General features: G+C 40.2%; 1 protein-coding gene across 1 annotated transcript in view; it reads left to right on the top strand.

The window, feature by feature from the left end:
* The window catches only part of OVCH1 (ovochymase 1), a 60,945-nt gene extending 49,059 nt beyond the window's left edge, over positions 1–11,886 (top strand). The window contains exons 24-30 of the mRNA XM_087969070.1: positions 966–1,190; positions 2,569–2,712; positions 4,479–4,698; positions 6,332–6,495; positions 7,494–7,583; positions 10,401–10,534; positions 11,500–11,886. Of these exons, the coding sequence (XP_087825196.1) occupies positions 966–1,190; positions 2,569–2,712; positions 4,479–4,698; positions 6,332–6,495; positions 7,494–7,583; positions 10,401–10,534; positions 11,500–11,667 (1,145 nt within the window). The 3' untranslated portion in view covers positions 11,668–11,886. The remainder of the gene's footprint in view (positions 1–965; positions 1,191–2,568; positions 2,713–4,478; positions 4,699–6,331; positions 6,496–7,493; positions 7,584–10,400; positions 10,535–11,499) is intronic.
* The last annotated feature ends 1,603 nt before the right edge of the window (positions 11,887–13,489 follow it).

The following is a 13,489-nucleotide window of genomic DNA, read 5'->3' on the forward strand; positions in this document are numbered from 1 at the left end:
TACATATACATATACATATATATATATATATATATATATATATATATATATATATATATATATATATATTCTTAAGTTTTCACGGGTACTTACATGTATGGTATTCAGCTTTGTTCGGGTATTTTCCCATGTCATTGTAGTTGTGCTTTTAAAGTTGTAGCAACGTTTGGCAGAATCTCATCTGCCATCATCAGGCTTCTGTAATATATATATAATGTATATATATAAATTATTCAGCTTTGTTGGGTATTTTCCCACATCATTATAGTTGTGCTTTTATATATAATGATGTGGGAAAATACCGAACAAAGCTGTACATGATACTCCTACTTAAGAATAATATATATATAGGTATATATGAAAACTTATAGAATATATATATATATATATAAATATAAATATAAATATAAATATAAATATAAATATAAATATGTATCATGATATCCTTTTTATCTTTTTCCATTTAGGTCCTGTACAAGATAAAGATATTCGAAAAGGTATGACAGCTAATCACACCCACCCATGCCAGGTTCTCCATGCCAGAGTATCTATTGGAACATCTTGATTACAATCCCTGGGTCACAACGTTGTAAAAGACCAATAGGACTGTTTGTTCTTCAGGGTTATCCTGGTTTCTAGGGCAGGTGGCCTAGAGAGGGCTGCTACCTCATGCTGCAACTGAAAAAGGCCCAGTCCCAAGGATGTATTGATTTTTTTAAAAATACACTTTTTAAATACTCTTTCTACAGTCTATTGAAATGACAGTTCCTAGCATTCTAGAAGCTTCAACCTGTTGGGTGGAAACTTTGTGAATTGCAGTCTAAACTCATCTGCCAGATGTCAAGTTAATGAAGGCTGGTCTGGATAACAGAGGGGCCGGTTTGTTTTGTTTGTTTTATGTTTTATAATGGACAAAATAAAAATGCCAGAAATAAAAGAAGCCTTGTGTTTCCCTTTTCTTTAAGGATGTCCGGTCTTGGATTTGATCCCAGTCGGGGCCGCAGAAATAGTTTCTCCAAATTATCCAGACATCTATCCTAATTTACTAAACTGCACTTGGACAATCTATTCTGCTTCAGGAAGCAAACTAAAAACTGTGATACTAGATGTTGTTATTGAGGATGCTAAAGATTGCATTTGGGACTCCCTGAGCTTTTATGATGGACCAGATCAACATTCAGAATTGCTTGGTGCGTTGTCCTCTGTCTTTTACTTCATAGCTCTAAATATTGTTGTCTTTCCTGATGGTGGACCGGAATTACCAAACTGATGATTAAGCCCAGATGGTTGGCAAGTCTACAAATAGCAAAGAAATTGTATTTTTTGTTTGATTAGGCTTAGAAACGCATCAGAGGTTTTCCGAATGGAGCTGTGGACTATTAACTGCTGCCTTTCCCTCTATGAATATTTATGCATTTTAACCATTTCTCATTGAAAATCTGATCATTTGGTGTGAATGATGGTGATCTCAGAGAGACAGGATATGGGACATTGACATTGTACCTCTGGGTCCCCATACCAAGGTCCTTGATGGGCAGCTCAAGCAATTTTCCTCCAGCTCAGCTACTCAAAAGTTGTAATTGCAAAATATCTGCTTCCTGTTGAGGCTGCTTGTCCATTATAAAGACTCGCAGCAAGTCAGTAGTGGGTTCCTACCTTGTTTGCTACTGGTTCGGTGGGTGATCGCATGTGCATGCACCCCTAACATGCGCGTGTGTGTGTCACTAATGTGCCAATCAGGTGAGATGATGAAGAAACGAAAAGCTAGGAGTGACCCTCCGACCCACCAATGTGCTTGTCACTTCTTTTATCCTCTCAGCTGATTGTCAGAGGAACCAGTTTGACCAAAATTGTAGTTATTTTTACTACCGGTTCAGGAGAACCAGACCAAACCGGTAGCATCCTAAAGCTGCAGATCTTCCCTTGGCCAGAAAACCCCATTGTACTATGAAATTCTCTGTCCAGACTAAGGGGTCAAGTCCCATTCAGAGTAACTGCCTTTTGTTTTCTTCAATGTGACCAATGCAACATGACAAGGGCAGGCAAGGATCTGACCAAAAGCTTATTGTGATGTCCCACTGCTTGTTGGGACAAGCAGAGAAAGCGCAAGTTATAATGGTGTGATCAGGACAATCATCACAAGAGTAGGAGTTGCTCTGATGAACATTTTGGGGGTAGTAACACTGACCATGTGGAAATGTCTGGTACAGCAGCTAAGAGGCTGATTTATGAAATGTCCAGGGTTGAAGTCCACCCCTCTGTCCTGGCAGCTTATTGTGGGATATTCAGCAATTACAGTCTCTTAGCCCAATCTATCTCACAGGGTTGCTTCTCAGTACTTAAGTGCTTAGAAGATAAGCACTATCTATGCCATCTGGAGTTCTTGCAGGAAAGGCAGAAAATAAATCTTGAAAATAAATAGCACAGTTGGATAAATCATAGAGGGAAGACTAGATACATGGTTCATGTAGGCAGCAACAATTCACCCTATGTTCTCTGGCTCTTCCCCAACCATATGGTAAATTGAAACCTTTTGGCATATCATCTTTTTTGTCTTATGGTTTGCAGGAACATTGTGTGGCCACAAAAGGAACCTTCAACTGTTTTCGAGCAGCAGCTACTTGACGGTGCACTTTAGAACAGATGGCTCGGTTGGGGCCAAGGGCTTCAAGATCAGTTTTGGAGAGATGAATCAAGGATCAGTTCGGAGAAGTGAGAATGGGATAGAACTCGACAGTCCATGTAATAATTTTAAGCAGGAGGAGGGTGGGTGGGTGGGTGAGAGTCTGTTTTCCCTAGACTGTAGGCTTCCCAACAGAACTTCCGATTATGGTATTTTTCTCCTATTCATTTTGAAAGTTAATTGGTCACCTTCTAGGATACATCAGAAAACTCAATCTGTTTTACAAATAAAACAAAAACCTAGCAACTTGGAGCAAGCAAACTGGAAGAGACATATTTTGGAAGCCCATTTAGAAGCCTGTGCAGCATGCATATGTCTATAGATTTCTGGCCAAGTGGCCTCCTATAAAGAGACATCTTAGGAAAAATTGAGCAATAAATTACCGTATTGTTTTGATGTTATGTGTGGAATATTTTTGTTTTGATACCTTCGAGTCAGTCTTGACGCCTGTCAACTGCCTGGACTAATCTGTGCAGGGTTTTTTTTGTCAGTGTTTCTAGATGTGGCTTGCCATTGCCTTCTTCTTAGGGCTGAGGGACAGGGACTAGCCCAAGATCACCTGGATGGCTTCATGCCTAAGGTGGGACTAGAACTTACAATCACCTGGTTTTTATAGTAGCCTGGTGCTTTAACCACTACATCAAACTGGCTCTCTTTGATTTCTTGCATAAATATACTTTATTTTGATAAAGTGTCTGAGACTGGCTGCTTGATTAAAGATAACAGAATTGCAAGGCTTCAGGCTTTCATTTACATGGTATGGCTGCCATCTTGACTTTTTGAATTTCTCCTGAAGAGAAGACACTCCTGATATGTTGAGTTCTTAAACCTTTCCGTGTTCTCATATGAGAACATCAATTGTGGCTTTGGTGATATGTTTAAAATTTTAACTTTAATTTAACTGGCAGGTGTTGGAGCTAATTATTGTAAGTGAAATACTTTGCTAAAATAGGAGTGACCAATAATATTAATAGCCTAGCAATAATAATGTGAACTTTTAGATAAACAAATTGCTACTGAAGAAAGTAAGTAATATCCCATAAATGCATATTATTTTAAGCTTGCGAGTTGGAAAGTTTAGTCATCCAAATTTGGTCAGGTGTATACTTTATTAATTAACATGAAGGTGATATGTTGGGAATGAAACAGCAATTATTTCTTAATCCATGTCTGTATGGGAGGTTATTCAGAATAATTCTACTTATTTGCTGCTTCTCTCAGCAAATGTAATGCTTGATTTGAAAAAAAGATGGTAATGTCAACTCATAAAATATTTCTATGGTCTTTTTAGAGTTGCCAATAGAAAGGGAGGAGGGAAAGGGGTTTGAAAGAGCAGTGCGGCAACTTGGAATTCGAAAGTGCATTCCATACATAGTTTTTCAGAGATAGTAACTAGATGACAGAAGTTTCTGCTGTGCAAAAATCTAGCCAGAGAATATGATTGATGACTCTTGGCTATGGATATGTCTCATTGGAGAATATGAATTATAATACACCCAGGGGGTGGTGGAAAACCAGGGTCAAGGGTGACAATGAATTATGTGTCTCAGAGTCGGCTACACCCAGGCAGTGCTGGACATGTTAACTCCCAATAAATCCTTTGAAGTTTTGGAAGTTTGGCTCGAGACTCATGAATTAATTGGGATAACTGCCAGAATCCTCACAGGTAGTTGGAAAGGGGCTTAAAGCAGACATAGTAAAGGTGTTGCAAGTTTTGCATCAGTTTATGGAATTATCCCTTGCATGCTAGAATGTATATAATACAATTAATACTGGACCTTCCTTCTGGCACTAGGGAAATGTGGAATTCCAGTGGAAGATCCATTCTTCATAGAGGCAATGCCCACAAACACCTCACTGGAAGGACAGGGAAAATTGGAAAAGTTTAGTGGCTACCTAGGATCGCCATCATCTTGGCCATGGCTTGTGAGCCTACAGTTTGAAAACAAACACTTTTGCATAGGAATTTTGATTGAGGAAACTTGGGTTCTGACTGCTGGACATTGTAATATAAGGTAAGCAAATATACTGGGATTATTTCTTAAACGATTGTATCCCCACCTAGAATACAACGTCTGGCCAAGGGACTTATGTTGCATTCTCAAAATGAAACCGAAGTACAGTATATTTCATGGGAATCATCCTTGGGTTGGAAAATTTGATACAAGTTGCTATGGGCCCAGAATGTTTAAAAGAAAAAAAAAGACTGTTGAATTTTAATTTTCTAGCATTATATTTCTTGCATCAATGCAGCACTTTGCATTTTTTTGTAAGAGGTTCATTGAATAGGTGGTCTTTGACTTACAATCATAATTGGACACACAATTATGATTGTAAGACTTGAAGGCCGTTTAGTGGGCCCTCATGTGACTTTGTCTGATTTTATGACCTATCTTTGCAGCAACCTTTAAGAGAACATCATGCTTATTAAGCGAACGCCACAGTGGTTAAGTTAAACCCTTTGTTTACTGGCTTGTTTTTGGCTAAAAACTGATTTCCAGAAAAAATGTCATAAATTATTGGCCACGTGACTGTGGAACACTTGAAATTCTGTGAATGCAGGCCAGTTGCTGAGCTTCCAAAATGCAATCATGTGATGGGGGAGGGGGAAGCTGTCATAACTTTGAACAACTAAATGACCAGTTGTAAGTCTAGGACTAAATGTAATTTATATATACCTTTATATATATATATTACTCAGATATACATTTTCCCTAAATGGACACACTTTATGCAAATTGTTTCTCCTATAATTTTTTCCTATCCTCTGATATATGAATCGGTGGGAAAATATTTTGAGTAGCAAACTGAAATGCAATATAGTAAATATAGTATTGCTATATAATGGGTGTTCCAGGTGTTGCTAAACTACAATTCCCAGTATTCCTCTGTATTGTTCATATTAGGAGTTGTAATTCAGCAACGCCCAGGACACAGATCCAGGAAGTGCACATTGGATAAGTTTTCATTACAAAGTAATGAAGATAGATTTTTAGCCGTTGATATTTCAATTATTGGTTTTGTAAACTAACCATACAAATTTGCTAATTAAAAATATATTGTAGAATCCCTCAAGAGCGTCAAAAGGTTGTATTATTTATTTAATTTGTCAAATTTAGATCTTACTCTCTTCTTGGGGCTTCAGATTGTCTTTGTATCAAAAAGAGGGAGTCAGGGTTGTGAGTTTCTGGACTTGGATCTAGTTCTCAGAGTGTAGAGTGTTAGATCTGGGAGAGTGGGCGCAAGCACGGAGACGAGGCATCGAATAGTGACTCCAACTCTTTATTAGTGACTTCAGAACAGAGCGAAATACTCAGGCAGCAGCAGCTCCTTTTATAGAGCTGGCTGCTGTCAAAACATCCAATGATTTGAGTTTGCCGCGCTTGGGGCGTCCAATCGCGGCGACCCGTTAACTAGCCAATCAGATTAGTCTAAAACGACCAATCACGATCGGCTATTCACGGACCAATCAAAAGTGCAGGATTACGAGCCTGCCGTGGAAGGAAAGCAATTAGAGTTTCAGGCTTACGAGCCTGCTAGTTCGGAACATAGATAATCTACAGCATTGTTCTTTGCAAAAAACAAACAAACATGCTATTGCCATGATTAAATTGTGCATATGGTGAACTCGGAATGTTATTCTTTTAGCACTCAGACAGACACAGCTGTCCTAGGGATCACTAACCTGCTTCCTGGTACAGAAGGTGGCACTCAGATCTCAGTGAAAGCTGTCTACTTCCATACCAACTTCAGTGGTTTGCCTCCCAGCAGTGACATTAGTCTGTTAGAACTGGAGATCCCCATTCAGACAGGTACTGTAATGGGGGAGACCTGTAATTGGGGGAGGTACTGTAATTGGTTCAAGACCTTTATCTACAATGTCAGTGCAAAGAAGTTTGAGCTGGAAACCAGATGAACCAGAGTTGCTAGATTAAAGAAACTTTATGGGCCAGAACCATGCCAAAGGTCTTGTAACAATGGCTTGTCAAAAGTACTAAAATAGTCATATTGAGTTCCATTGATTTGTACCTTCTGTGAACTGACTTCAGTAAGAAGCCTTGTGTGTAAATGGACAAGGAAAGGGCTCTCTAGGGCTAGGCTGTACAAATGCTGTTTTGCAGAAGATTCACCCTATCAGACTGAAGTAGTCCAGTGTTTGTCATGCGTGAATCTATTGCTATCTGCATAAATAGGAGAGTATCTCCTTCTATGATTGTGATCAGAAAGTTTAAAGGAATTTAGAAAATTTAGAGGAAAGCAAAAGAAGAATGAGATGTTGGGGAATGGCAGAAAAGATTATATGGTCTCCAGAAAGAGGAAAGCATGGGAAACAAACTCAAAATAGTAATATCAATAGCACTTAGGCTTATATACTGCTTCACAGTACTTTACAGCCCTCTCTAAGCAGTTTTACAGAGTCAGCCTATTTCCCCCAACAATCTGGGTCCTCATTTTACCAACCTCAGAAGGATGGAAGGCTGAGTCAACCTCAAGCCGATGAGACTCGAACAGCTGGCAGTCGGCAGAATTAGCCTGCAATATTGCATTCTAACCACTGCGCCACCTGGCTCAAAATAACCCTGGCTTGATTTTATTAATTTAAGGTGAGACAAAGAGGAACTGGAAAAAGCTCTCCAAACTTTGATGTTTTAACTTACATCAATAAAGAGCTCTCCTGGAATCCCTACTGAAACTGTTTCTTAATCTGGCCTACTTTGAAGGGATGATATCAATTTTAAAATCTCTGAATACCTTGCCTAGAATATACCATAACCCAGTTATGCTTTATTTCCTCTTTTTTTTTTTTTAGGAGACACCATAGGATTTATCTGTCTGCCAGAACAGGAGGAGAAAATAGCCACTGATGCCAAGTGCTTGACTGCAGGATGGAACATAACTGGTGAGAGTGATTGATATTATCTAGCCAGTGTTTCTGAAAGTACACATTTGTGAAAAATGGCTTTGCACTGCCACAAATGAGAGTTAAAACAAAATATTGCAGTATGGTAAGCTGGCATTTGGGAGTCCTACAAGCCCATTCTGTTCCTTTCTGTATTGGGTTTCTAATTCTCCTCCTCCCTCCTCCTCTTCCATGGTGTAATGCAGTAGTGGGATTCAATTTTTTTTTACTACCGGTTCAGTGGACGTGGCTTGGTGGGTGCGGCTTGGTGGGCATGGCGGGGAAGGTTACTGCAAAATCCCCATTCCCTCCTCACCCCACTAACCTGCTTTCCAGCTCCGTTCTCCTGTGCAGGGCAATAAAAGAAGACCCAGCCAATCAGCTGGGACTTGGGAGGCAGAGAATAGATGGGGGCGGGGCCAATCAGAGGTGGTATTTGCCAGTTCTCCGAACTACTCAAAATTCCGCTACCGGTTCCCCAGAACTGATCAGAACCTGCTGAATACCACCTCTGGTGTAATGGTATATAGGAGTGGCTTTTGGAGATAGGGGAAAGATCCATAACCAGGGGAAGGGCTCAATAAGAGCAGCTTAGCCCGTAAAAGAAATGTGGTCATGATGAAGATCTCAGGTGGGACCCTCCCTAGCTTTTGGGGCTGTAAAGGTGACAGGGAAGAAATGTACTTTCAAACTTGTGAGATTCTGTTAATGTAACCTTACAATAAAGTAGAATTAGCCCATCTGATCAATGCTTCCTATCTGGACTACCTCACTAGTTTGGCAGGTAGAGATGTAAGAAGGTGTGTAAGAAGTCCTCACTTTTATTTGTTGTCAGGGCTCCAACAATTCCACCCTCATCCAAATCAAAAGTCTCTAGCTGCATCTCAGAAAAAGTAAATTGGTTTATTAGAAATTGCCATGTTGGTGCTTGGCTGGGTGCAGCCGATACTATATCACATCATACATTTCCCCCTTGACCCTGGTCTTTCCCCCACCCGCTGGATATGACTTCTCCAATGGGACACATCTGTCTCCAAGAGTCATTCATCATGCTCTCCAATAATCTTCTTAGGCTCTGACAACCCCGGTGATTATCTAGGCATTTCAAGAATGCCTTGTTTAACCCCACTCCCTTTTTCTGGCAGCTAAAAAGACCAAAGGAGTATCTTTTTAGTTGACATTTGGAATATTTGAATCCTGTCCTGCTGGATTGATTATGTTCCATCAAGTTGGTGTTGACTCTTAGCGATCACATAAGTAGATTTTCTGTCAGGCACAAGTAACCAGGAAGAGAAATTTAGTTCAAAGCACTTCAAGTTTATGACATGCTACCAATACAAAAAAATCTGATCTACTATCTACCATGATCAAGGCAAATTGGCTTTAGATAAGAGTCAATGGAATTCACAGGAGGCAGGACTTGGGTCTCTTTTGGAAGTGCAGTGATTCCAAACTAATGAAGCATTTGATCCCATCTTCAGACTCTGCCTGGTCATTTCCAATATCTTCCCCACAAGGATCTGACCCTTATTTATTTAGCATCTGGCATACAATGCCAGGGGAATCTACACATGCTGGACACAATGCATTCCTAACAGCCTAGATTGCTACTTCATTCCATTTGGTGCTTGTGTGCCTATCTTTGGTGCACTGTGGGGTGAGTGAGTGGGCAAACTAGCTTTACACCAATTGTGACGCTTGGGTTGCTGGCTGTTCCAGGGTCCTCCACCAGTCTCTCCTTGCCGCATGTCACGATGCCTCATGTCTAACTATGTCCAGCATTGGTTTTTACTCTCCACACACAAGCACAGTTAGATTTCCCCCCCAACCAAAGTGGTACCAATTTATCTACTTGCAATATTGCCTGCTTTCAAACTGCTGGGTGGGCAGGACCTAGGGATCGATCGATGGGAGCTCACTCTGTTTCATGGTGCTGGACTCAAACCACTGGAGTGCAGACCATTTCTGGCTGGCAGTCCCAAAGTCATTAAACCTCTGTGCCACTGTGTCCACTCTGATCAGACCCTAACCTTTGTCCTTCAGCTCTTCCAATGGTGCCCCCATCACCATTGTAACTGAGCCCATCCACCTTTCAACTACTACTCAACTTCTTGTTCTCTTTCCTGCCATTTTCCCCAGCATCAAGAGTTTTCTCCAGAGAGCTAGGTTCCAGGTGGCTTAGCACTTTGTTTAAGTTCTTTTGTCCCTCAAGAAAAACTTACGTTTTCTACTACATCGGCTGGAACGCTTTGAGCATTATAGATCTCATTTTGATGCTATAAGCACCGGTATGTGAAGTCTTCACATCACAAATCAAGAATTGTGTAAGGGATCATTTCAGGCCATCAGCGAGAGAAAGATCTTTTTTCTCTGTAACTTGTTATTTGGGAGAGAGCTAAATTACAGAGAGAAAAAGAGGAGGTCAGAGAAGAAAGAAGAAAGGATAGTTAGTTATCCATCTACCCCTTTTTAAAATTCCATCTACTGTTCTGAACAGGTTCTCCTAGAGGAATAACTTCTCAGTAGAAACAAATGAAGGACTCCCCTCCCTGACTCCTAAATAATCTCACAAAAATCATGAGAAGAGTGTGTATAGAAATGTGTGCATCTAAGCCTTCCATAAGGATTATTTTCTTTGAACATGCATTTAGAATCTTTTTTTTTTTTTTTGCTTGGTGACTCATATTCTTATTTTCACTGGTAGAAACTTATACCTGGGCTGTCGGGAACTATTTGATAAAAACAACTTAATAAGTCTTTTTCCACAGTTGCATGTATCAAATAATATTTGTCTGGTATTGCTTGTTTTCCATCCAGAGGGTTGGCTTTCCAGAAGGCTGCAGCAAACACAAATATCACTCCTCACAAATGATGCCTGTGCCAGATACTGGGGTGAAGACATTAAAAACACTAAAATATGTGGAAGTGCTACGGGGACAACTTCGTGTGCTGTATGTAACGGGTGTGGGATATTGTCATTAAACGGGAGAAGTGTAATCTTGCATTTGGGACCAGTTAATTGAAGAGGCGTCAATCATACTGAAATTTCTAATGTGATCAGTAAGATTACCCATTAAAAAGATGGGCAATGTGATCCCAAGACTGTATTTGACACCAGAAAGCTTTCTGGCTGCCCTGCCACAAATCAGCATTGCAGCTGTAGAGAATCAATGGAGCAGTTCCCTGCCATTTTAAAGAAGGAAGTATATAGAATGTGCTTCTCCAGAAACAAACAAAATTGCCCATAGATATGATACGGTCCTGCTTATTTTGAATCGTTGTCCCCACATGGTACAAGAACTTTAGATGGGTGTTGAAAATATGAAGCCATAAATCAGAAATAGACAATCAAATGTTTTGCCTCCCAGATGTTTTGGAGGGCAACTATCAGCAGCGATAAAGGAAGCTGCAGTTAAAATATCAGGAGGGTATCATTGATTGTTGCATTTCTTGTGCCATGGATAAACTATAACTCTATAGAACAGGGGTGTCAAACTCGATTTCATTGAGGGCCCCATCAGGGTTGTAGTTGACCTCAGGGGGCCAGGGTAGGCATGGCCAGCTCGACATCACTCGTGTTGGGGGCACCTGTGGTGGCCTGAGTGCTCTACCGGCGAAAACGGGCTCCCGAGCTCCATTTTCAGCTGTGACATCCTCCTGCAACCCTCTGCCAGCAAAAATGGTGGCCCTCCTGAGTTCAGTTTTCACTGGCAGAGGCACTGCAGGCTAGTCCATTGCTGTTTCCAGGGCAGCCCTGCAGGCCAGATCTAAGCATCCTCCGGGCCGGATCCACCCGCTAGGCCTTGAGTTTGACATCCCTGCTATGGAATCACGGGTTGATTTTAAGCTATGTATTGTGGCTGAAAATGCTTACTATTTTGCATCCTATTCATTCTGTCCCTCCTTCTGTTTACAGCAAGACTTGGGGGGACCGCTTATATGCAAGATTGATGGACGCTATAAGCTTGTTGGTCTTGTGAGCTGGGGCAGCAGTGGCCATTGTGAACCAGAGTCTCCAACAGTCTACACGCAAATCTCTGTTTACAGAAATTGGATTTCAGCAGTGATTAATGGAAAATTGTGAAGCACGAACTTTAAAAAACCACAACTGTAATACATGTTGTGCTTCAGCAGGGCTAATTTGTTAAGCATTGCCAAATCATCATGTATTTTCTCAGAATCAATTCTGGAGAAGCTAATGCCATCTTGTTGTTGAAAGCATGATGCCCGAGTCTACATATCTTTATGTATAAAAACATATATGGTTTCTGAAACCCTCTGAATGACCAGATACTTCTCCTTCTAACGGGTCTCCTAATAATTGTGTATTAAAAATATTCTAATATTAAAAGAATCAGGGATTCTTGAATTTTTGAAACTCCTTACTGAAGAAAGCATTTGTATTTTCTTTTGTGCAAGAAAGTAACGTGTGCATTTTTCTGCTTTCCCCTCATGTTGTATCTATATGTACTACAATGAGAAGCACAGGATCACCTGCTTATGTGCTTGTATCATGCAACCAGGAATCAGCAGGCAACATCTGGTTTTATATCTATTGCTTATTCTCAATATGGCACTTCTGACATAATGATTTTAAAAATATATATTAATTTTAACTTTATCTAACTATAGAAAACCGGACCATCCAAATCTTAGTTTGTGCTTTTCTAATTCTAAAATTCTTTTGTTTCTCAGTAGCATCCACTCTTTCATCCAGACCAAACAGGTGGCTACAAAATACAGTTTTTAAATCAGGCAATCCCAGCCTTTCTTGATGTTTTGCATCTTGGAGAATATTATATTCCCTGACTTAGTACCATAATAGGGACCAGAATTTCCATTTCTAACACAATACAATTTTGATAACTGCCCTGATTTATTTTGCTTGGTATAGAAATATATATGATAAATACATTGTGGTTTAACTTCCCCCCCAAACATATAGGTAGAGCTGTGGTTAGAATCTGAATTAAAAGCTTATTCTACTGACTGCCAGCAGTTTGATTCTCACTCAGCCTTCCATCTTTCTGAAGTGGGTAAAATGAGGACCCAGACTGTTGGGGGCAATAGGCTGACTCTGTAAAACTGCTTAGAAAAGGCTGAAAAGCACCATGAAGCGGTATATGAGCCTAAGTGCTACTGCTATTGCTAACCCAAAATAGATCTGACACAAATAACTTAAACTTTTTTCAGATAACTGCTTTGCTTAAGAATCTGACTTAGGAAAGGCTTTCCCTGAAGTCTTTCAACAGCAATTGAAAAGGAAACAAAATATATCTCCAACAAAGAATTTTAATAAGGCCTTTCATCCCGATATATATTAAAAAGACAGTGGTGGTATAAACCCATTGGTGCAATGATTGGCAGTTCATTTCCTACCCACTCATTGGCATGTGCCCAACTCTCTCTCTCTCTGTGCAAATGTGTGTACAGAGAACCTCTGATAGAACCAAAATGCTCTTTCATGAATGTTTAAAATCCCAGCCTATATGGTCTCTAAATAAACAGCGTTCTGCAAGAGAGAATGAAAATCTCCATCAGTGCTGGCTAAGTACATTGAGAAGTAGTTGCGCTGTGCATATTCATGCCAAACAGGCCTTATAACTTCAATGAAATGACCAAAAGATTGCATGTCTTTGCTATTCTTTCCAGTCTCCAAATATTTTATATTCACCCCTTCCCTTCAATTGACAGATTTGCAGGAGCGGCAACCACATTGGTTGACCACTGAAAAATGGAAGGTTTCCCCCTCCCGTCCTTCCTTCCTTGTCTCTGTGGCCCTTCCAGTTCAGCTTAGGTGAAGAGGGTCATGGGAAATGAAGTTTTTCCAAAGATTCCCGCAAAGGAAAAATAAACTACAGATGGTCCTTGACTTAAGACCATTCCTTTAACAACCATTCAAAGTT

This window comes from Notechis scutatus, chromosome 6 (assembly GCF_049901735.1).
Source record: "Notechis scutatus isolate UNSWTSFEM ecotype Mainland chromosome 6, rNotScu1.2, whole genome shotgun sequence".
Classification (NCBI taxonomy): Eukaryota; Metazoa; Chordata; class Lepidosauria; order Squamata; family Elapidae; genus Notechis; species Notechis scutatus.